This window comes from Corylus avellana, chromosome ca1 (genome assembly GCF_901000735.1).
Source record: "Corylus avellana chromosome ca1, CavTom2PMs-1.0".
NCBI lineage: Eukaryota > Viridiplantae > Streptophyta > Magnoliopsida > Fagales > Betulaceae > Corylus > Corylus avellana.
The window spans coordinates 7,639,195-7,665,086 of NC_081541.1; the positions used below are offsets into that span (position 1 = coordinate 7,639,195).

At 35.9% G+C, this 25,892-nt stretch overlaps 2 protein-coding genes across 5 annotated transcripts; both read right to left on the reverse strand.

Annotated features, from left to right (window-relative positions):
* Positions 1-1,868: 1,868 nt before the first annotated feature.
* LOC132166567 (2-oxoglutarate and iron-dependent oxygenase domain-containing protein CP2-like) lies at positions 1,869-10,386 on the reverse strand. Of its 4 annotated transcripts, XM_059577436.1 has the most exons (10): positions 9,968-10,041; positions 8,174-8,290; positions 6,858-6,905; positions 6,398-6,574; positions 6,151-6,301; positions 5,960-6,046; positions 4,779-4,903; positions 4,011-4,129; positions 2,281-2,392; positions 1,869-2,193 (listed from the first exon to the last, which is right to left on the reverse strand). In XM_059577436.1, exons 2-10 carry the CDS (start codon positions 8,240-8,242, stop codon positions 2,158-2,160), a joined length of 924 nt encoding a protein of 307 aa, XP_059433419.1. In that variant the 5' UTR covers positions 8,243-8,290; positions 9,968-10,041; the 3' UTR covers positions 1,869-2,157. The 4 variants fall into 4 exon arrangements, with proteins under 4 accessions (XP_059433419.1, XP_059433398.1, XP_059433404.1 ...); XM_059577415.1 differs by lacking the exon at positions 8,174-8,290 and having other exon boundaries at positions 9,968-10,386; XM_059577421.1 differs by lacking the exons at positions 6,858-6,905; positions 8,174-8,290 and having other exon boundaries at positions 9,968-10,386.
* Positions 10,387-12,010: 1,624 nt separating this feature from the next.
* LOC132166957 (protein PHYTOCHROME-DEPENDENT LATE-FLOWERING-like) lies at positions 12,011-23,550 on the reverse strand. Its single transcript, XM_059577822.1, has 12 exons — positions 23,390-23,550; positions 21,333-21,414; positions 21,191-21,255; positions 21,012-21,074; positions 17,898-17,978; positions 17,053-17,214; positions 16,856-16,954; positions 14,692-16,430; positions 14,452-14,597; positions 14,199-14,347; positions 13,256-13,294; positions 12,011-13,158 (listed from the first exon to the last, which is right to left on the reverse strand). The coding sequence occupies exons 1-12, from the start codon at positions 23,507-23,509 to the stop codon at positions 12,073-12,075; spliced, it is 3,831 nt and encodes a 1,276-aa protein (XP_059433805.1). The 5' UTR covers positions 23,510-23,550; the 3' UTR covers positions 12,011-12,072.
* Between the last annotated feature and the right edge of the window lie 2,342 nt (positions 23,551-25,892).

Below are 25,892 nucleotides of genomic sequence, written 5' to 3' on the forward strand. Positions count from 1 at the left end.
GACACAGGTTTTTTTTTTTTTTTTTGCAAATTGGCTTGAAGGAAACTTCATCCAACTCAACTTATAAAATCAGCATGTAAAAAACACTTTTTTTTTTTAATAGTTAGTGAAAAATACTTAATTTATTAAATAGAATTTTATTCGATCTAATTAGAAAGAAAACTTTATCCATTTACGAATGGGCATCTCACAGATGAAATCAATTGCTTGTTATGAGACTAATATGCCCTTACAAAATGCTTTTTTCTCAGACTAATCCTTCTAGATATAATAAAATTAAGATCACCCCAAAAGCACATTAGGAACAGCAAAATCCTACTTAGGTGTAAAAATCATGGTCTAAGAACTTTTTTAACATATCTTTTTGCATGACAAAAGCTTTAGAAGCTTGGATTATAGGTAAGTCAAGCAAGGGAGAGTATAAAATTGCAAAGATGCTGGAAATAGCAAAGTTATCACCATTATAGAAAGATTGGAATGTCTGTAGAAAATTGTTTTCAAGTGGGTCCTCTCCCCTTCTTTGATCTATCACCAGCAAATTCAACCTGCCCTTCATTCTTATTTGTGACCAATTAAATTTCCTGTAGCACTTTTCCAAAGTACCTATAATACAACATTAAATAATTGCTAATGTTCTTAGAAGGGTCGAGATAGAATTTGATTGATGACAACAAGAATGATATCATTGACTGAAGACAATGGCATATGAAAGATAGAACACAATACTTTAATACAAATTAAGTTTGGTGGTGGTAAGTGTAACTATGACCCATTGGCAGAGTCTAAGAGTAAAATATGAAAAGTCGATTGGGAAATATTATTATTATTATTATTATTAAGTGAATCAATAGTCCAGAAGACTCTTTGGAAATTAGGTATAGAAAGTAATGGAAAATCATCCCCATTCGTTGTATTTGGGAGGCCACAAAAGGGAACGAGTAATGAAGACTTAAAAAGAATAGAGAGCATCATAAGCTTATACTCTAAAGGCATCTCGAAGTAAATTGAGATTTTATATTTTAGGCCATTCAAGACAAGTGCATCCTACGACTCGTCTCTCTTAAATTGCTCGAATTTCATAAATATTCGGACAACCTAATAACAAGAGATCCTCATCCCCAAAGTGAAGCCATGTACATTAAATCGATTCCTCAGGACCACCAACTTATGATAAGATATGCCTATACTTCTCTTACCCGAGGCTCCCAAAAATCATGCCCTTATCAGGGTATTGCATTTGGGCACCCTGTCAGGACAGTTTTATGTTGCACCCGTCGTATCATATACACATAAAACAGAGAGAGACAGAGAGATAGAGAGAGATTGATGGGTGTATATTTGTTTGGTTTAGGCTCGATTGGAGGGGATATGAAGATTCCAAAGGGACAATTGACAGGTTCATGCACTCCACCTTCTTACCCTTGGTATATGACATTGGACATTTAATATTAACATATGTCCTTGTTTAGAGTCTGATTCGGCTCTTGGATAGACGTTTAGTCAATAGTGCATTCTACACCAAAAAATAACTTAATTTGTCAATGGAGTTTTGAGAAGCATTAGTGGAAGATTTTTACCATAAATAAATAATAATAAAAAGAACAATAGAAGCCAATAAGAACCTGTAATTCAATTTTCCTTCAATTGCCTCATTGCTCTGTTCTCTTTTTGGGGGAATCTAAGCAAAAAGAAAGTGTCAAGAGATGGCACCACTGCAGTTGATGATGAACCTGTTAGTTCATGTTTCCTCAATATCACCATATTTGGCAAATAATCTAGTTTCAGTATGCTGAGAGCAAATTTTACAGTTAACTACAAAAGACAACACACTGTGTACTAGAAATACAAAAGAAAATCACATTAGGGTATGAGACATTTCAGAATTGGCTGATAAATTGGGCAACATTGCAGTTGACTAGATCTGAATGTACAGCTATCCTTCATATTTTACAAAAAAAATTTTAAAAAAAGTCTGGTGCAAAATGAATTTATCAACCCCATTACCTTTCATATATTACCAACATAATCATATGCAAATTATATGCATAACCAACAAAATAAAAAAAAATAAAAAAAATAAAAATGCTTCCATGCGTTGGTAAGGATGAGATTCTGCTAATTTACAACTTCAAAAGCATAACTCGTATGTGAAACAGCTCACGAAGTGGATTTCTGTAACCTCTTCAGTAATTCCTGCAAAATCAACACCAAGGGATAAATTAATAGTCAAAATTTAATCACCCCTAATAACTTTTTGCCTTCTATATCAAATGTACCAACCAGTTTGGTAGCACCAACTGCTAGAAGCTGCCTTTCGTTCTTCTCACGTTGGCACTCCCCACACCAGCTAGAGAATTCTTTCTGATATTTTTTCAGCTCTCTGAAGACCGAACTACAAAAAGATTTGTGCATACAAACGCATCAAATTATAAAATAGCACTATACAATAAACTTTAATCCTCGCCATAAATTCTGACTCTGCATTGAAAATCAAGCCAAAAGTGAACATGAGAAACAAAAGTGCAGCACAATAGGAACCCAACAAAACATGGCCATCCCTGTAAGGATATATAGAAAAGCTTCACAAATCTAATTGTTAAGGTACGCTTCAATGATGGTATTTCTTTCTCAATGTTCTCATACTTTCCATTTTGACAAACATATTAGTGCAACTTGCAATGTTACTATTGCACAACTACCAGCCAAGAAATGCATATTGCAAAAGCAACTATTCATGCATTGAGCGAGGTCAATCAATTATTCATGCAGCAAACAAATCACAGATACATATCAAAGGAGATTTGGATTCGTCGATCTCACTGCTCTTAATCTTCGCCTGATTTTGCTCAGTCTGTTGAATGCATTTAAAACTGGTTCTGTAGCAATTTTTTATCTTATATCATGAGGTTTTTTTTTTTTTTTTGGAGAGAGAAATTTGGCAAGGTATGGGGGCTCAGAAGAGATCCTTCCAGAATGTAGAAGCATTCAGCTATGCTAATCAGAAGGGTGAGAGATTAAGAACGGGTTACATACATTTCAGGGATTGAAAGGCTACAATGCTTAAGGACATCAAGAGAAGGCCGGTCTAACTCATATGTTTCAATTATGGAGAAGTCAGTAGGTATTTGGGTCAGTCTATGGTGCCATATTTGAGTTTCATTGAGGCTAATGGTGGTGACTGCAGATGAGCTTGTTAACCTGTGAAAAATGGAGTGTGTGTTTGCCAAAGGACTCCAAATAAAAGACCCAACTATTCATCTCAAAATCAACTCCAACATTCTTACTTTTTACATTACATCAATCACTTTTTTTACTATTCAAATAAAAAAATCACTACAAAACAATTTTTTTTTTTTTTTTTTTTTCACTTTTTCATACAAAACATTCTTACTTTTTTTCTCACATCAATCAAATATACTACAATTCCAGTCCACTTCATTTTTTAAGTCCTTGGCCAAACACACCCGGAAGTTTGTGTGGTCATGGACGGGAGAGGTTTGGTGACTAATGAGATTGTGGCTGGGCCATGGAGGATTGAGTACCCATGGACCATGGTGGGAGATGGGAACACTCTACAATGTTTCCTCTCTCCCTCTCTCTCTCTCTTTTAAATTTCTTTTCTTATCCTCCTCAGTCCACGGTGGGGATATATTGTAGTGTTTATGGAAGTTAGGGTTTTAATTGAAGCAATTAGAAATTCAGGGTTTAATGTGAGACCAACCCAAAATCCTAGGGGGAATTATGTAATTTTCCCTACCTTTTTTTGACAAAAAATTTAAAAAATTGCTGTAAGACTAGTTTTACCAAAATACTAAATTCAAATTCCTTCCTCATATACTTATTCCCCATGTAATGCTAAAATTCAGACCACAAACAAATTGGAAAGCCGTATTTGAAATGGTATTCTTTTCACATAGGAAGTAATGCTGATATCACACCTTCAGATAGGATATGTCTTTAAAAAACCTTAGGCTAGGTTTCTTGAAATTTCTTGAGAGAGAGAGAGATACCTTCTGCACCACAAAAGTAAGTTGACCCGCCGCCCAGATGTTGTGGCTCTAGCACCATGCCGATGGCGACCACGATGAAGAACAGCACGACCCGGAACATGGGAGTAATCTAAGATTTCCTATTGGGGAAAAAATCCGCCAAGTAAGACTACAACAAAATAAGAAATCATAACCTGCAGAAAATTACTAACAAAATATCGAGTCTATATAAAATAACAAAAGAATAGTTGAACATCATGAAGAATTGAAAGTAAAAGGAAATGTTAGTTTTTATTTCATTTTATAAGTAATTGGCCCCAATGAGAGGGAGAATGAGAGATTTGAACTAGTGACCTCTGTTTCATGAGGCATGATTCCCAGCCGATTGAACTACTCGTTGTAGTTAAAAAAAGTTTACATTTTAACCCTAAGGGGAAACGTTCTTAGTTCACATATCATTAGTTCATCTTCCATTTCTTTGAGTGCAGCAAAGGATTGGTTAGGGAGTCACATATTGCCTATATAGTTAACTATTAACCTTGAACTGGAGTGGAAAAAATAATAAAAAACTATAAGCATCAATGTCCTTCTATGGGCCTATTTTGGAACTCAGACTTGAAAATTTTCTTATAAATTTTATAATGATATTGATTGTGATTCTTTGAGGAATATGTTGTTCTTTAAAGTTGAAGAATTAATAAAGATAAAACAGCTTGGTTAATGTATGAAAGCAAGGCATGGCTTGATGACAACAGCACTCAATAAGAATTGATCTTAAGGTTAATATACCTCTTGTTCGGTTCCTGAGTGTACATGGTTATCACATCGAATACCACGGAAGAACAATTCTCCACCAGAAAACTGCTTACCCAAGCAAACATTCAATGTGACTTCCGAGTCATCGACATGGAAACCTACATAAATAAGCTGGCCCAGATTTCATAAAAGCTTATAAAGTTATAGCTTAGTGCCCATAGTTTTGAAACAGAAGAAAAAATACCAACAAATAGAATAAATTAGTACACGTGATGAAATAGGCATATCAGATAATCTTGAATTACAGTTTGAAGCAGTTATAAGAAATGCGATTAGCTATGATGAAATAGGCATATCAGATATCAGATATACTTTCTATCCTATTGTTTCCATACTCTGTATCTTTGGACTGTAGCGTTTGTTTTCCCGATTTCGATTAGCTATGATGATTTCCTTGTACGTTTTTCCCTTTCTAGTTAGGTGATCCTCCTTGTATACTTCCAGTGTACTTAGGGGCGCCTTACTCTTTTAATAAAATCAGCTACTTACTTATCAAAAAAAAAAGAAATGCACCAGATTTAAACCAGAGTGAGAGAGGATCTGACCATGCTAAAACTCAGAATGAAACTGTGCGGGAAAAAAAAAAGGATAATTATAAGAAGAACAAAGGATTTAGAGGTTTCAGAAACAAAAGCAATCTTTTAATTAAGTTTGGATCTACCAACTGCCAAGAACCCTCAAAATGGCTTGAGGAGTTGGACCAAGAGTAAATTAGTCTAGTCATTGTAACGCATGTTAGGAATATATATATATAGATGCATGCACACATACTCCATTGCGTTTTATAGCAGTGGTAACTAGCTAGATAACAACAGTTAACAAAACATGGGATACAAGAAGAATTAGGTGAGATGGGCAGCATTCGCAGAGTGCATGCCAACCCCATTGGTATTATAGGCTAAAGGCTCAACAGCTTCATTGCTTGGCATATTGGTGTGCTAAGTGATAGGAGTGGCAATGGGTTAAATGCTTTTGAGAATAGGAACAAACCGTAAGTGGGTCTACACATTGTAAGTTGGGTGAATGCACACGAGAGAGAGAATAACCATTGTAATGTTTTTTTCCCAACCATATAACGAAGTGTACATGTAATAAGCTGTACATCATTTTAAATGAGAAAAACTAGTGCGAAAATAAAGAAGGTTAGAACCTACCAAGATCGACATCTCTATCCATTCCATATTCAACAACAAAACCATGATGAGAATCCAGAGTGGATCCACCAACTTCAGGAAAGAAAACTACATCAAAATCCAAACCACAAAAAGATAAGTCTAAACCATGATACTGATTAATATAATTTCTACATTTCTAGTCAAAATTTCATGGGATGGAAATATACTACCTCTAGATATAGGACATATAAAGTCCTCCATCAACTTGTCAAGCATGGTTTCCAATCCAAAGTCATCAAGAACAGCACCATATTTGTTCATTGTGTTAGGTCGCATGATTCTGAATTTTGTCCCATGGACCCATCTTTCAAAATTCTCCACCTAAGCAATCAGAACCTGATAAGAAAACATAAGAACAATATAAAAGTAAAATTGAGATATTACATGCCTTACGACATGAAGAAAGAGTGATGATACCTCGGATAACAACAATTCACAGAAATGTGGCTGAAGCATTTCAAATGTATAAACTCCCGGAGAAGGTTCGGTCATTATACTTCTTAAACTCTCCTTTGTATTGTCATTGATTGCTTTGAGAAATGAGGGGACAAAGAAGTTTGCAGCATGCATAGTATACAACTCCCTATGTAGAGGCTGCAGAATAATTAAGAAGGAATTTTATATGCATAAGACTTATGAAGATGATTAGCTTTTATACATGCAGAAAGGAACTCCAAACAGTTCAACTTTTATCAAGATTTTATCTTACTTTGGCAGATCCTAAATCATAAAAATATAAGTATCATTGTTTCAGCAAAACACATTTCAAATTCCCTCCATAAGATCCGCAAAAGGCTCTAATCACAATTTATCCATTGTGACAGCATGTCTCAAATGTCAATGAGATATCCAAATCAAAAGTCACCGTAAATCAGACCTGATAGTTTGATATTATCTTCTTCCTGTATTCCCTATGCCTTTGAACCTGTTATATAGAAGTGGAAACTATAAGCAATACTCTTTTTTTTTAATAAGTAATTCAATTTCATTAGAAAAGCGGGTCACAACCCTATTATACAAAAAGTATACAAGAGAAACCCCCTATTAGGGAGAAAAATAAAGACAGTCCAAAAAATCAGAAAAACTAGAAAAACGCATACTATTATATGCCGCTACCCATGTGTAAAGGGATTTGAACATAACATTTTTCAGCTCTACCCCCGATGTCTCTCGATCTTCAAAATTCCTTGCATCTCGCTCTCTCCAAATACACCACATTAAACACAAAGGAGCCAACCTCCAAACTTCCAAAAAGTTACAGCTTTCCACCTGACCTCTCCAACTCACCAACAACTCTCTTACCCTTCAAAACATAACCCACTCAACACCAAATAGATGGAAAAGCAAACTCCATACTTCTCTTGCCACTTCACAATGAAGAAGAAGGTAATCAATGGATTCCCGACTCTTTTTGCACATACAACACCAATCCACTACTATGATGTTCCTCTTCCACACAAAGAATATCACTTTCTAGAGGGTTATTGACTTGTTGGCTTGTTGGTGGTTGTCTAGAAGGCTGAGGAGTGTTGCGGTTTGGAAGATGGTACCTACTTGCCTCTTTTGGTGTTTATGGAGGGAAAGAAACAATACGTGCTTTGAGGACTTGGAGAGGTCCTTGGAGTATATTTTATCCTCTTTCTTCCCTACATTGTATCTTTGGACTACAACTTTTGTGTCCCCTCTGTAGATTAGTTCTGATGATTTCCTTGTTCGTTTTTCCCTTTCTAGTTAGATGATTTCTTTTGTATACTTCTAGTGTACTTAGGGGTGCCTTACGCTTTTAATAAGATTGGATTATAACTTTTCAAAAAAAAAAAATGTCACTTTTGAAGGAGTCTTAACTCTCCAAATACTTTTCCAAGGAAAGCAATACTTTTCACAAAGAAAACAAAAATAGTGAAAAAAAGAAGAAGAAAGAAATAGAAGTAAAGTAGAGAAAAAACAATGTTGCCGACAATAAGACATTTTACGTGTTCTATCTAACATATCAGGAACATATCCAAAATGAGAGGTGAAGTGATCAGGGATACGTTACTCAAGATTGGATGAATAATGAAAGCAGTGCACATCTGTCAACTCAACATGACAAATAGGAACGTGGAAAACCTATTTGAGGATGAATAAGAAAGTACCCTAGAATGACAGCTAGCTAGGCAAAAGTTTATCTAGAGTGGTGTCACGTAAACTTACTTTTGTATACCATCTTAAACAGGACCACATTCTCCGCATACTGCAAGGAATGCACAAGATCAAGACCATTCATGCTAAGGACCCGCGTGCATGAAGGATGTCAGTTTTGTGCACTACCTGCAATAAATGTGGCTGATATTATCCCATTTATAAACAAGGTACAACTCAACAAAGTTTTCCAGGAAGAAATTGTGATATTGTAGTCCATGAACAATGGAAAGCATGGGCTCGTCTTATTACATAAATAATTGGCTAAACTTCTATTGCAGGTCAGATGTGGGCCCACATATGTAACCATGAAACCTGATGTTTTTATTCAACACCATCAAAGAGTAAAATCCGCTACCTCCACAACATTGAATCCTGGACTTCCAGTAGAGGTATTTAGCTGAATAAAAGTTGATGGGTGAGGCTAAGCCTTTGGCTTAAATCTTGAAAGAGAAATAACTGCCTACCCCAGTTTGCATGCTAAGTAAATGAAGACAAAGAGAGACTAAATTCTCAACTCTATAGAGTTTTAATGCATTAAAAAATTGGTACCTAGGTTTCAAAAAAGAATTATTACTGAAGTTTTTGTCATTTTAAAAATCACTCTCTGCAATTTTTTCATCCAAATTGCTGATTAAGTTGCTGCCATGTCAACCAGTTGCCAAGTTATCCACAATATGTGTGATTTCAATTATATCCAGCAAAAAAATGTAGGGGGGAAAAAAAAAAAATGGCAAATGCCAAGTCATACCCACATATTTAAAATGACAGGTAATACCCACCACAACATAGATTTGCATTTTTTTTGGGCCAGAAATATTTGAAATTTCACAAATAATGTGCGTATGATGTGTCTTTTCAAATAAATGGCTGCAGGGTGACCTGATTACTAACTGACATGACAGAAACTCCATTAACAATTTGGACGGAAAAACTCATGGAATGAGACGTAGCAATTTTTAAATGTATTAAAACCCAGGGAACATTTTTTTGTCCTAATTTTAATGACTTTAAGTGAACATAAAAAACCATCATAAAAAACAAGTGTACTTGCTTGTATTTGGACTTGAATGTTAGTACATGTGTCTTAGATGTCCTAGACTTGCACAAAAAAATTCCCCAGGGGGCCTATAGGCTGTAGTGAACAAAACACCACTTTTTTTTTTTTTTTTTTAATGCCCATCATTTTAACCCTCTTGAAGAAATTCAGCAGAGATAAAAGAAAAAAGGGTTTCTACTTTCAGCAATTCTTACTCAAATCTGTTATCCCTCAGGTGCATACCAAGCAGAGTGCCCCTCAAGCTCTGAGCCTGACACAGAAATAACACTATAGAGGCAGCTCCACAGAGGCGAATTCCTAAGTCTCCAACTACTATTACAACATAAGACACAAGACTGAACTTTCATGATTTTCATCTTCCTCTATTCTCAGCAAGTCAGCAACCAGAGGGGAATCAAATATTGAAACTAGAAAATAAATAGCCACATAATAGATGACAAAGGGAACAAAAAAAAAATCCGCACTTTCTACTCAAGCTCATCTGCCTTAGCTAAAAAAGATGGAATGGCGAAGTATCAGTCATACATTTCCATTTTGCGATAATTCCCTCACACGTTAATAAACCCACTTGAAACACCGGACATTCAAAAAGAAACTACCAATTGAATATATATATATATATATATATATATATATATATATATATATATATATACACTTTCTCTCCCTTTCCTCCATTTTCTAAGCCACCAAACAGATTTTTTAAATAAATAATAATAAATTAAACAGTAAAAATAAAATCTTACACGAGTGCGTTCGCCCTCGGGCGAGTAGCGGACCAGAATGTGGCGCATGTACTGGAGCTTGAGGTCACGAGAGAGGTTGAGCACGTCGGAGGGCAAGTACTGCTCCAGCGAGCTGAAGAGCAGCGGGCTGAACTCCAATTTCAGGTCCTCGTAGCTCTCCGGCTTGTGATTCTCGTTCGGGCTCCGCCCCAGCGTCAGCTTATCGTCCTCTACGACACCATTTCCGTTTCCGTTCCCGTTCCCGTTCCCATTTCCGGCGCTGGGCGTTTGTGGCTGTTTTCTTCGGTCCACAGAGCCATCCAGAGACATAATTTTGGAGAATGTGAGAGATTGGAATTAGGGTTTTGGCGAATTGAAGGCTGAGGGAGAAGACGAAGGAGGTAATTGAAAACAGGTTTGAGCTCTAGCTGGCTGGTTTTAGTGGACAATGTACATGTTGGGCAATGGGCTTCTTCTGATGTGGAACCTAGTGAGGAGGTGGGGCTGGTGATGACGTGGACAGTGCAGAGAATAAAATATTAAAAATTCTCCACAACGATTTTTTAATTTGTAAAAGTTTCCTAAACGATTTTGCTTTCTTAAATTTTTTGAGAACAAAATTTAATTTGGATGTTTGAGCAGTTTTTTGAATGGTGACGTGGAGGGATTCTGAGTAACCGAAGGATCAACTGAGGGATTGTAACTGAATAATCAACAAAGAAAAAAGGATCAAAGCTGCCGGCATTGTCCGGCCAAAAGAAGCTCCGATGCCTAAGTCAGTCACAGTGTTTAAGAGAAAAATGAACTTGAAGATTATGGGTGAGACAAAGTGTACAAAGGATATTCAGTTTTTTAGGGTAAAAAGAAGTTACGGAAATAGTGAGAGGGGATCCCCATTTTATAGGCATTGGATTGTACCTGTTCATCTAACATTAAGAACTTACCGAGGGTCCATGTGTCAACAATATATTGAAGAACAGTACATAAGATATTTATTCAGATATATTTATTATTCCTGAGGGTGACACTCGGTACCCGTCTTAGACTCGGTTAACCGAGCCTGATAACCGAGCGTAAATAATATTAATTCAGATAAAAATTGTTATCGCCGAACATGGGTTTATTTTGAATAGTAAAAGTGACCGAGCTTTGGGGGATGGGCCAGCAGACTTTGTACTGGGCCCAACCCAGCTGAATCATGACCCAACATTGGATATAAGCAAATTGTTGGCAATAAATTGTGAGATAATTTCTCTAATCAGGTGACCTGCTAAGAAAAGAGAAGGAAATTGTTTTTTTTTTAATCTCCTACAATTGAGATCCCAAAATTAAATCCGAATAAAGCACCTATCTATCGAGCCGCCATAAATAATTACATTGCAATTCAAACACCTTAATTATAAAGGAAATAGATCCTCTCCATTTCAAATAGAGAATCAATTTAATGTATTTAAGAGGGTAATATTGTCTTTTTATCGTTTGGGAATAAATTTTTTGGACAAATTTGTCCTCCTAAATGCACTAAATGGAGAAGATCATTTTCCAATTATAAAGGTCCAAAAAAGGGAATTAGAGTCATCTCTAGTTCAAATGAACAGGATAATATTTAATTACTTATATTGGAAGAGTATTTTTTGTCTCATCAAAAAGTGAAAAAATAAAAATACTCCTCTAATATAACTAACTGGATATTATAATATTCAGTTCAAATGAATTAACGAGGATCTTGTTCCCAAAAAAGGCGTGTTCAACTAAATGCCAAAAAGGGGTACAGCTGAATGATTTTTATCCTTTTTCAATCTAAAAACTTTGGCCATTGAGCAGCAAGGCCGGTACAATCAGTTCCAACTTCCTAGCCAAACTTGTTTCCCTGAGCTAGCCAAACTAATATTTAACATAAGAATTTACCAAAAAAAAAAAAAAAAAAAACATAACATAAGAACAGTGAAACTGTTTTTGCTCTTGAAACAAAAAGACTATACCTAATATTTAACATAAGAATTTACACAAAAAAAAAAAAAAAAAATTAACATAAGAACAGTGAAACTGTTTTTGGTCTTGAAACAAAAAGACTATACCTAGTTTACCTACCCATCTTTTGTATATATTATTTATACTAACCCTGACTAATTACACCACCTATGTTTTCTATGCATCCGAGAGCTCAGGTCCGGATTTTCAGGACTGCCCATCATATTATTGGAGTTCATCTGCACAAATGCCAATCTGGGGCTCAGTTGCTGTGGGCTCATTAGAGGTTGCACATAAGATTTTTGCAGGGTATCTTGGCTCGAAGGCAAACCCACATTAACAGTTAAACCAGTCATTGCTGGAGGATGGAGAAATGGTTTCATTTCCTCCTGCAGCTGCAGCATATGTAGTCGCTCATTTAGTTGTTGCTGTGGCTGCTGCTGGTTGTTCAAGTTACGTGCCGAGCCTGGAAGGTTTAATGTATGCATTGGCATCCTGCTAGCATTTCTCTGGATTGGAACTCCACTGATCAAAGCTCCCCCTTGGTCTTCTGCTGTCCTCAGCTTTGCCATATCTGCAACTGGATTATTAGAAATCAAACCAAGAAGCTGCTTACTTTCACTTGAACTTGATATGTTGCTGCCAAGATTGTTAAATTGACTCCCACTGCCAATCCAAGGATTATGTCCTCCCATTAACATAGGTGCTGAGCCCCCTGTGCCTACCATATTGCTGAAGGGACTAACATTACTATTTCCAAGCCCCTGGATTCCACCACCTGGTTGGATCACACCAAGTCCACTTGCAGCCACTCCCAATCCTCCCACTAACATCTCCCTTTGCATAACTTTCGGTTGCCTTAGTCCTTGCTGCATCTGCAACTGCAAATGGGCACATTTACTGAAAATCTCCAGACATTGCGCAGGGCTGATGGGGGTAGCAACGCCAAGTTGGGGATTGGAAAAAGCTGACTGAATGTTTCCAGTGGGGAGCAAGTCGCCTCTAGAGAGAATGTTCTGTGATGGTAATTGTGTGGCATTATGGGCTGGCAAGCTGTTAGTCGTCGGATTAAACATGCAAGGTGATAGCCCAGATTTCAAAGTTGGATGATGAAGTTCAACCGTCCCAGTTGTTTTAGCAGCATCAGTTATAACACCTGACTGAGGAGTGCTCGAGTCATCACGAGCTTTAAGAGGTGAAGGTTCTACACGACTATCCATGCGGTATCCTTCGTCCGCCATCTATAGAAGAACAATTTTTTAAAAAAAAATATAATAAAACATAGTGTTTACATGAACCAAAAAACTTTCTACATCAAAACTAATTAAATTAACCTACCAATGACATGAACTGAGAAGCAAAAATGTCCGCAGAATGCTGCCAAATGCAAATACCAAATATCAGAACAATCAGTTCAATTAAATTATTCATATCACAAACTGTGAAATGGGCAATGTAAATCCTGCCAGAAAAGTCCTGTGACATTAGTTCCAATGCAGCACCAAAAGAAAATGACACTTTCTGCAACAAATCATACAGCATTAAGATTCTAAAATGAAAATGGCTATTTCCCCCTTTTTCTTCTTAGTTGCAAGAGAACTCTTTCCATAATGGAAAATAGGGTGGATAGACAAAATTTTTTTCATAAAACAGATAAAGTCTGATTCCGTTAAAATCGCATGCCAAGATCAAAGTTCACATGCCAATGAGCTCTAGCTTTACTGGCACCTCCTTTCCTGTAAAAAAGAGGGGGAAGTGTGGTTCTGGATTCAAAAACCCACCCGGTAAATGTGTAACTTACCAAAAAAAAAATTTTTAAAAGTTTAGATTAATTTGTTTGCATCAATGAATATCATTTCCACTTCCTTTTCCTGCATCCTTTTCTCTTGATTTATATAGAGTAACCTCATAAATATATTGACATTGTTATGTTGCTGCATGACAGAGTTGCAATTACAGGGAATATCATGTTAAAACGAAGAATCCAGAATTGCGAAAGAAAAACGGTAATGATATCAAATATTAATTCTTAAAATTGAAAATAGATTAACTGAAGTCAGCAAAACTGAAAATATTTGTCCAAACAAAGAAAATAGCAAACACATCAATAGTTATTCACAATATCTGTTAATCATTAGTAAAACTATTGAGATTAGAAAATCATAAAGATTCCACGTGCTTAATGGAAGGGGTTTAGACTTGCTATAAAATCCATGGGGATGCCACGCAATCATTTATCAGAAAGGAAAACCTTTTCAATGAAGGAAAAGGGTGAACTCACACTGCCAGAGAAAAGGAGAGGGATAGCAAAAGAACCAATTTCTTTTTCAACTCCATAATGAATACAAGCTTCTAATATTCCCTCATTAAGCTTCTCCGATATGACCAGTGTGATCTGACCCTCTCTATCAACCATGGGAATTTCATTTCCTGGGAATTACTCAGCAAAAGAAGGATCATAAGACCTGAGAGGAAAAAAAAGGGGGAAAAAAAAAGAACACCAAACAAAATCAAAACAGGAAACACTTCCTTACCTTCATAGACATGATGTACAAACGTCAATGTTCTAGTCTTACAGACATTAAGCCTCCTGTTATCCTCAGAACTTAAAGGGTGAAAAGGAACCAGAGAAGTTGTATGGGAAAATGGTTTTCTTTGCTTCTTTTTATTCAGTCCATACCTAATGAAAGTGTGATGTTGGACATCATAACCATTAAGATAACAAAAGATAAGTATCTGTAGTGCAACAGATATCAAAATAATTATCACTATACCATTGAGTCAACTCTTCAATCTTCACCAACCTCTTAAGAACAGAGTTAACTTCAGTTTCTGAAGGCTTGTCTAGACGAATATTTCCAACTGGAAGGCTGTTTCCATTGGCTGCATTTGAAGTGCTCATGCTAGCAAAAGAACCAACTACTTTCATATTCGAGCCTTTGATCTGAGAGTTCATTTTCCGCTTTGTAGGTACAGATGCCTCTCTTGCCAAGGAATCATTGTGTTGAGAATTTATAGTTGCCTTTACAGAGTCATTGTGTTGAGAACTTATAGTTGCACTTTTTACACCAGTTGTAACCTGTGGATTCCAAAAAGATTCGCTTTTCTGAGTAGCACTTCCATTTCTCAAACTTTCGTTAACCGGATGAGCAATGCGACTCCACAATGAGTAGGTAGGAGGGGTATTGTCTCTCAACAATGGTGATAGTGGTTGCTGTTCTAATTGCTGATTATTAGATTGACTAATTCTCCTATCCATGAGAAAGCAGCTATCATTTGTCTTCCTAGCATCTGAACCAAAGAAACCAGATTCAACGGTCTTTTGTTTCACAGTTGTGACCTGTGGATTCCGAAAAGATTCGCTCTTCAGAATAGCATTTCTATTTCTCAAACTTTTGTTAACTGGATGAGCAATGCGACTCCACAATGAGTAGGTAGGAGGGGTAATGTCTCTCAACAATGGTGATAGTGGTTGCTGTTCTAATTGCTGATTATTAGATTGACTAATTCTCCTATCCATGAGAAAACAGCTATCATTTGTCTTCCTAGCATCTGAACCACAGAAACCAGTTTCAGCGGTCTTTTGTTTCACAGTTGAAACCTGTGGATTCCGAAAAGATTCGCTCTTCAGAGTAGCACTTCCATTTCTCAAACTTTTGTTAACTGGATGAGCAATGCGACTCCACAATGAGTAGGTAGGAGGGGTATTGTCTCTCAACAATGGTGATAGTGGTTGCTGCTCTGATTGCTGATTATTAGATTGACTAATTCTCCTGTCCATGAGAAAGCAGCTATCATTTGTCTTCCTAGCATCTGAACCACAGAAACCAGTTTCAGTGGTCTTTTGTTTCACAGTGTAAGGGAGCATTGAAGTATCTTTAAGAACCGACTGAGAACTGTTTACTAACAGAAAAGGACGTGATTTGTCTTGAAATTTTTCACCTAAAAGTTTTTTAGCCACAATTTGCTGATGTAACAGCTTGTTCTTCCACTGTTGTTCAGGTGCAAGACTGCTTTCAGCTTGGCTTCCAGGAAGTTGCTGTTGAGAGAAGTCTACATGCCCTTTCTTGGGCTTCTTAGCAATATGTTCTTGAGGTGCTTCTGTTTCACATCTTCTCTTTTCACCAGAAACCAATGAAATGGATTTTGTTGGATCACTGTTACAGTAACTATAATGTTGTTTGGGTACAAAATTGGATGTTGTCAGAGTTGTCAAAACAGATTGTTTACAACCATCTGCTAATTGATTGTCCATCATCAAAGGATTGGATGGGGACGTTTTCTCTACTACAACATTGTTTTCTTGTGGATTAAGATTAGAACTCAAAATCTTATGCTGCAAAGATGTAACTCCTCTGTCTTGATATTCTAGGCCAAATTGAGAGCTAGAATTCTGGATAGCACAACTACCTGAAATTTGGATCATATGATATGAATTGCTGAATGTTGTATTACTCGCTGTCTTCTCACTCGGCTTTCCCCTTTTCCAGCTCCATGCAATTCCCAAGTCGAGCTGCCAAAAGCAACATTTCGTGGATATAAAATCATTTATACTGAAAAAGATTTGATTAATCTCCCCATTGGAACCAAAATTTGAAATTGGGATGGGGACTACTCAGTGCAGGGAATAACCCAGAATTGAATACTAACTGAGAAGAACAAAAATTATAGACAATGAGAATGTCAATTGAAAATTTAATTAGTGGTACAATCATTTTATGCAAAAAATAAATAAAAAAATAAGCAACAAATTTTGCCAATCTGGAATCATTCCCTACTCCTTATAATTCAGAGGTTTAAGTATAAAATTTTGAATTTTTTTTCATAAACACAAAAAATGTACTGCATGTAACAATAGTGGGTAATGGACTCCCATGATAAGTCTAACGTAAATCAGTAACTTCTCCGCAAGTTTTTAGATATTAGCACAACTACTACCTTCTTTCTCAGGAGTTCTCCACAATATCTGTCCTGCAATGGCTGTGGGTTCAGTAGTAGATCAGGATGCAAAGCCTTAAGGATGCGGGACTCAATTTCCTGAAACAAGAATAAGGGGTAGGATATAGGATCAGAGCAATATGCTAGAGATGAAAACCAAGAAGCTAGCTTAATGTTCACTAGTATAGCTTACTGACCAATAAGTCTGCATAGGTCCAAGAATCATCTGAGATCAAGGAGATTTCCTTAACCACATTCTCCGTACGCATACGTAGGAGCACTTTATGAACAATTGGAGAGTTCTCCACTGAAGCAGCAGTACCTCCTTTTTGGGGCAATGAAATACGATAATCTTGAATCTGCAAATAAACCATGCCTAATGGTTGACACATATTGTTATAGATTGAAATCAAACACTACAACATTATATGAAATCTCTCGAGAAGGGTTTGCGCATCTCAATGGAAGAGGTATCATTTCAGTGCAATTCATATCTGATGCAAAATTAGCTGATTCACATCACATATCATACAAGATGAATAATCTCTTATCCTGTAATAGACATGTAGAGAATTTCAATGAAATAAATTGTTCAGTGTTCATAACAATCAATACTAATTATTGTAAAGGAGGCGCAATATTTCCAATTAATAATCTATTAGTCACTGAAGAATACATCTTTAAGAAAATTCGAGCATTTAGTTAGAGACATAGTTATTGTATATTATTCTCTTTCTTTGTCTACATAACCCAATTACTAAATCTGATAAATTTGAACTCTATCCTCTTCATTTTCCTCTTTAAATCAACCAGGGTATTAACACTTAAAAATACTTTCAGACGTGAGGAAGCATGGAAGAGATACAAACAATAATCCTGATATTTGAATTGACAATTTAAAGCCTTATACATGATAGAAATTGGTGGTACCTACGTCCATTCTTCAAGAAACCTTCTACTTCTTATAGTGTTACGTGCATCACTACAGGAATGCCACAAGGCAAATTATGTACATATAAACATATTTATAGCGTTACCTCACCTCACACAAGAGTGCTCCATTCACAAATTTGCTGGGTATATTATCAAAAAGATCTCCAGGTAACCAACCGTACTCAATTGCCTAGTGCAAATAACAAAAATGAAAAGGACAATGGGTTAGCAATAGACCATAAAAAATCTGCAGCTCACTTATCTAAACCAATGAAATGCCGTAAGAATTAGTAATAATTGAAAGACCAAATGCATAGGAAAAAGAAGTTGAATGCATATCAAACACTTAATATCGTCCATTCCAGCATTCAAATTTCTGATATCAGTATATCTTCAGAATATCAAATGTATATAAATTAGTTTCGAGCCTAACATGCAAATTTGGGATGAGAATATCTTTGCCATATGTTGGAAGAGACGATAGGACTATAATCATCAAAAGGAACAACTGAATTATCGAACTTGATCTTCCTATCTTTCGGATGTTTTTCAATAAAGTATCTTTATACAAGAAATATGCCACTTCTTACAAAACAAAACAGACAAAAGAATCCTAGATGGATTTTAAGCAACTACACAAGCAAGATTGAACAGGCTAAAAAAGTAGATTTCCTATGTATAACATCACGGTCCTATCTTGGGAAGATGAGTAGCCCATATAAAGTGGGTGGTTTATAAAGAGACTCATGTTTGCTAAGTTTCACATTGCTTACTTACTCGGTGAAACTGAACTTTATAAGTGATTATAGGAAAGATTCAAATTGACTGGTCATTTTGGACGTGGCTAGCATTTTTCTCCGAAACATTACAAATGGCATTAAAGCCACCTAGTAATGTTATGTGGTCCTGTCAACACTTCAAGTGATTATAGGAAAGATTCAAATTGTCTGGTCATTTTGGACATGGCTAGCGTTTTTCTCCGAAACATTACAAATGGCATTAAAGCCACCTAGTAATGTCATGTGAACCTGTCAACACTGCATGATGTGGCCTTGATGAGGACGTCAGGAGTTTAGGGGGACTGGGGGAGTTTATAACACCTTAGTCTTATATTGGGAAGATAAGCCCATATAGAGTGGATGGTTTATAAAAACACTCATGGCTGCTAAGTCTCATATTGCTTACTTACTAGGTAAAACTTGGCTTTATAAATGATTCTAAAAAAGCTCCAACTCTCTTTGGGGTGACAGCGCAGATGTGACTACCGCTTTTCCCTTGGTCTTTACACTCTAAGCATGGACAAAGTAGTTAGAAAAGGAAAACCCAGCCACCATAGGTAAACACAAGAATGTGACAACATGGCTCTGCATTTGTTTGAATGTACTTTGTTGTACATGCATACTTTATATATTTGGATATCAGCCCATCATAGCTTGCATGTTTCTAGTTTTGCATATTTTTTGAACTTTTGTCCATTTTTTTCTCCTAATTAGGGGGTTCACTTGTATACTTCATATGTATTAGGTTTGCGTTCCACTGCACTTTTCAACAATATTGAATTATTTATCAAAAAAGTTTGAGGGTGATAGCAAGGGAAGGAAAAATATGAAAGAAAAAAATAGGAGAGAGAAAAAAGAAGAAGAAGAAGAAAGAAGAAAAATATAGGAGAGAGAAAAGAAGAAGAAGAAGAAGAATTGCCTACCCAGCATTGTAAGTTAAGGAGATGTGGTATGTAAGATGGAAAAACTCTCAAGGTTTTCTTGAGCCAAGGAAGTTGTCTAATCTTTCCTCTTTGTTTTTCCTTTTCCTCTCTCTTATATGTAAGTGGTGTCTAAGAGTAAGAGATGAATGCAGGGTTCTATTTTTTTTAACATGTCAGCACTTATGATATGCATGCTTGAATCAAATATCTAGTTGGAAATGAGAAAAGGTGGCTTTAGAACATTACTGTTCGTTTGGTCATGCACTCCAAAAATCTTCAAAAGCTTTTGCATTTAAGAAAACCAAGGTGCCTGTACATGTCTACTGATTGATAAAATTCCAAAGGTTTAAACCTTAAAATAAAGCTCCAAATGCACAAAAAGAGGCACAATCTAAGAAACTTCAGCACAGCAAGCAGCAAAAGTAAAATGACACAAAGAAAACAAACCTAGAAGTTAGAATGTGACATGTTGGGTTAAATAAGAGAGGGAAATGGATGCACATACACCCATGAAATATGAATATACATATATTACCTATTAAAGATAAGAAAAGTACATAAGTCATGCAACTTCTGGAAGAATTAAACATTTGGCGATGCTTGCATACAAATATATTATTTATTAAAACAAAGGAGAACAATGTTGCCTCTCCATCTTCTTGCAAATGTAGGCCTGATGGGCAAATATATCGGCACACAACATTCACGAGAAAGACAGGGTTTCTAGATGATTCAATAGCTGAACCAAAGACAACTGCTAGATCATCATTGTCGTTGCTCAATGATGATCATTGAACAAATTAATTCATTTTACTTTTAGGGGATTTATCTTGTAACTGTAACAACATTTTACTATTTTGTAACAATGCATTTATTTAAATAGAACTATGAAAACATTAATTAAAAACACGATCTAAAACACAACACTTAATGTTGCAGAAACTATCACCATTTTGCTCATGCATGTATTTGTATTATACTAATTGAGCTTGAGGCAAGAACTCAATGACTATGCACAATTTCATCATTAATTGGCTAAGTGAATCAATGAATATTGTTAAAGCATCTAAAACAGAAGCATAAGCTAATAGGTGGAGAGGACCAAGGAGTACATAGGTCCACACCTGACCAATATGGGACTTCCTCTTGACAAGTATATATATTGAATAATACTGCACTTACTCCCACTTCTTTATACGATTTTTTCACACCCATAGGTGGCTTTTAAAACCACCATTGAATATGAGATGGATCTTTATTGGATTTTAATCCAATTGTGATTTTAAAAGCAACCTATGAGTGTGGAAAAATAGGTGTAAAGAAGTGAGAGTAAGTGTAGCATGACTCATATAAATTGGCTCAATCATCACATATAAGATCCTATTAATTTGCATCTAATGAGATAATAGGCCAGTGGTTATAGAGATAACTAAAGGATTTGTTAAAGCAAGTTATAAACAAAAGTCCAGGTCGCCAACATAATTATAGAAATCAAATTATATTTATAATGAACAAACTTACAGAGAAAAGAGTCTCCGATGCCCTATCATAAGGGTGCAATTGCTTTGGTTCATCATTGAACAACTGCAACACATTAGAGATCATGCTAAGAGTCGCCGAAAGTAACATATGACATTACCGTGCAATAAATGACGAAAAATAGAACTTCTGAAAAAATTTCTATTCTTATGATTGCTAACCTCAGCAGCTTTTCCAATAGAAAAGCCATTTTGGAATAAATTCAGTGAAAATGACACTTCAAGATCTACACGAACACAAACTGTCAAACATGAAGAGCTTCTAGGCCCATCATTATTACATAATAAAAGTGCTATGCACTACCTTCATAAAATGAGTGCAGTGCAGGTTTGTTCAATGAATTTGAAGGCTCAGCAACCTTAGATCCTGCCCCAGAAATTTTACCCTACACCAAAACAGCCAAGCTATACATCACCTCCAATACCAGATAAGGTATCTACAAATAAACCACCATGTCACATACTTGTCCAGGGTATAGCAGTATAAAAAATTTAGACAATAATTGATAACAAACTATGTTCTGCAATCAGCAATTCAGGAGAAATGAATTAAAAGTTTAACTAGTTGAACATAAATCTGATATTCTCTGAGTCCCATGAAACTATAGAAGCCCAATGAACCAAGAAAGTGATGCCTGTACTAAAGTGCAGTGCTCCACATATTGCCCCAACTATCATTATATGCAGAACAATGGAACCATTCCCAATACTCTTTCATCTCAGAATTAAAAGATTCATCTTTGCAACAGGTTATTAACTATTGAAGTTCTAAAGTTTTGACCTTGTAGATGCTGAAGAGTAAAAAATGGAAGAAGATTTACTTGGAAATATTTAATAACATTCCAACTGACAACAAGGCATGCTTTAACAAAGATGAAACTGAAAATGCACATTAATGTATAGAAAAATGATGTTTTAAGATACCAACATATTGATAAATGACGATATGAGTTGATATTTTTAGATACCAGCAAGACATGCTTCCTGGAAAATGCGGCTTTAAGAACCTTATAGTAAGATCTAACATCTAACAACCCTCTCTTAGAACGAATTCAACAAAGTCTGTCCTAATTGATATGGTCAAAAGCCTTTTCAATATCCAACTTACATAGAACTGATTGGCAATGAGAACTGAGTCTAGAATCTGCCTGCCCTTGATGAACAGGTTCTAAGGCTTAGAAATGATATTCTTCACAACCAATTTCAACCAATTAGCCTTTGGCTACAATCTTATACACTTCACCCACTAAGCTAATAGGTCAAAACATCTTGATATCAACGGCCCTTGGGCGTACCTCTAGTATGAAAATCCTGGAAGACATTCATTCATGTTGTTTGCTTTAAGCACCTCCTAGCAAGTTTGGAAAAAACTAGTATTAAAACCATCAGGACCCAGGGTCTTGTCACCATTAAGGGCTTTCACCACCTCAAAGGGTCTCTCCAACCAATTGGCCTCCTACCCCCAGTGGAGTCGAGCGAGAGACCAACCAACTTGGGGTGCCAACTAAACCGCTCAGTGACCATGTTGTCGTATAACTGCACAATGTGATCTCTGATCACTAACTGATATGAACAAGCTATGTTATTAACCACCAGTTGCTAAATGGAATTGTCCCTTCTCCTTCTTTATAATTCGCCACTCGATGGAAAAACTTAGTGCATTTGTCTCCCTCAACCACGGTGCCCTTGATTTTTGCCTCCAACTCACCTCCTCCAAAAGCATAACCCTCTCCAAATCAGTAGTCACCGTGACCTTCCTCAAAATCTCCTCCTCAACTAAACCACTCTCTTGAGAGCATCTTAAGAGAAACTAGGAGTATATTTAAGGAAGACCAAGACCACTTGAATCTTGCTAATGAACTCCTCTTCAAACCAAACCATACATAGCATGCATAGAAATGTAATTAACGGTATGCTTAAAATAACTAAAGAGAGCACTTTAAACTAATCCCCAACACATAATCAACTAAATAAAAGCCACTCTGTGTAGGCAGTAGCAATCAGTCGCCTATTCTCCACCACCCCAACACCTCCCCCCCACAAAAAAAAAAAAAAAACATGCAACATATAATGCCTAGCAAATAAAACAAGTAGAAAGAGATAGTAAACCAAGAAAGAAACAAGAAAAAAACCCAATGAACCATTTCACTTGAACTATGCAAATATGCACAAATGAAAAGCAACAATGTTGGCCCATTTCACAAAAACAAAAACTCTCCAATTAATCAACAAAAACAACCAAACGAAAATGTCACATAAAACCCCACAAAAACTCTAACTCAATACTGAGATAAAGAACCCGCTAAGATTAACAAAATACAAAAAAGGTCGATATATACATCTATATATATATATATATACCTCGTCAGCACTCTGATGAGACTCAGAGACAGGGCCGTCCTCATCGTCCTTGTACTCAATCTGAAGCAGCTTCGGCCGGTACCTCGTACCCGCCTTTGCAACCTTGAAAGACACGCCCATGTTGTCTCACTTTTTCACTCAGGAATTTCAGCGAACACTTTCGTTGGCTCTGAACGCTTTGATAGTATCAGTAAGGGCGTCTGGTGCGAGAGAGGGCGTACGTTGCCAGTGCCCTATGTCTTCTGCAGTCAAAACTGCCGAGTACGTTCTTCCTTTGGGTGGGTTTCTCATTTATATATAGGTTGCTAACTTGGCCATGAAGTTTTCCACGTAAGTAAAAGGAATACTGTGGGATTGCCTCAACTTTTACTTTCAATGCCTCCCTTTTTTTTTTTTTTTTACTTCACTTTAGATCCATGCATTATTATGCGATTTGACATACCTTCAAACTTTAAAATATCTCAAATTGGACTCATAAACTTTCAATTGCAGTTAATTTACCCCCTCCATCAATTTTTGCCGTTAAAACCCCTAAAAAGACAAAATTGCCCTTCAATTTTCTTTTTATTAAAAAAAAAAAGAAAAAAAATTTGAAAAAAAAAGGGTCACAAGGTGGCCAAACCATGGGACACCTTGTGATTTTTTTTTAATATTTTTTAAAATTTTAAATTTGAAATTATGGGTAAATTTAAAATTTTATAAAAAAATAAAATATGAGTATAAACGTCTTTGTCTCGCTTTTAACCTTTAAAATGAAAGGGTTCAAATTGACTGTAATTGAAAGTTCAATGGTCCAAATTAAAAGATTCTAAAGTATGGGGAGTATGTCAAATTGTGTGGTAGTTCAGGGGTATAAAGTAAAGTTACAACCTTTTTTTTTTTTTTTTTTTTTATCTTTTGGATTTTGTTTTCTATTTACATAAGACATAGATTCCCTTTCTCCATAATCAAGATAAATTAAAAAAAAAATTAAAAAAAAAAAAAGACTTTTTAAGGTTTGGAATGATGTGCATGATGATTCATTGCTACATAAGTGGGGGAGCCAGAACTTTACTATTGTATAGGCCAAATTAAAAATCTAATAAATACAATTTAGCATGATATTATTTAGCAACCCTTTAAGATTTGAAGTTTCGTTATTAAAATCCAACGGTTTATTACTTTTTGAAATGTTAACTTATTTTCTTTTAAATAAATAGTTTTTAATTTTAACATTGTGATTTAAGAACCTAAATTTTAAAATTATAAGCGCCAACTGTTGAATCATTGATAAATAAAAAATAAACAATCATAGAGTAAAAACAAACATGCGCACACACACATATATATAAGTAATCATGGAATAATATATACAACGGAAGTGTTTACTTTTTTGCTTTGATTGTGAACACTACCTAACTTCTTTTTATTAAAACATATATCTTTCAAAATTTTCTACAAGCTAATTTTAGATAAATCTTATAATATTTTATAAGTAGCAAATAGTGCTTGTGGGGGTAATGCAACCAAAATAATATATATCACTTTTGCCTTATTTACTCAGTAGAGAAAAGAAGATGGTTACCAATAATTTAATAAAAAAACTTTAGAGTGATTAAAAAAAAAAAGACATTGATTTTCAAAAGACCAAGTGAGCCTCTCTTAAAAATGTTTTTTTTTTTTTTTTTGATAAATATCTTATAAATCTCTGAGTCAACGCGTCAAAACAGAAAACTCTATAAACTTTTTTTTTTCCTTGAATTTTTACTCATTGGGTCAATCGAAAAAACAAATTAACTCTTACTGTTACATTTTCCCCCAAATGTTTAACGCTCGTCAGTCCCAAACTAAACGTGCTGTTTCAAAGTTGACAGCTCAGTCCCAAATTTTTATCCTATGCGTCGACTATGGACACATATAATCAAAACTCACTGTTTTGATATGAGGGCAAAACGGTGAGCATATGAACTTGGGGGTTTAATTTTGAAACCCCAAAGTTATCTTTCTAAAAGACCCATCCATGAGCCCCATCTCTCGAAATCGACGGCTAGGGTTCAAAATCGATGGTGCCCACTCTCCCATCGACAGCTACGTTTCCGATAAATCTCCCGGCATCCAAAACCCAACCTCTAAACGCACGTTTTGGAAGGCAAAGGGGTGGCGATTTGTGCGAGTCGAGACTCGCGAGTGGGTGAGAAAGCTTCTAACTCAACCCGCCCGCGTTTTAGGGTTTTTACTCGAACCAAAATTTAACATTTTTATTTTATTAATTATCACTGAATTTAGAAAAACAAAATCTATGGGCCTTAGGTGGCGAAGTAGAAGGTCTCTGACGGTCGTGTTTCCCACGCTCCCTTAAGCAAGGGTGGGTCCTTTGGCTCTGACTTTTTATTTTCACATTTCTTCTAAGAACCCCTGAATAAATAATACAAAATCGAGAAACTTGGTGAGTTGACTCAGTGGGTCTTCGAACCCCAAAAGCCAAGAAGGATTGACTCGATGTCCCAGTCCTTCACAAAGTTGT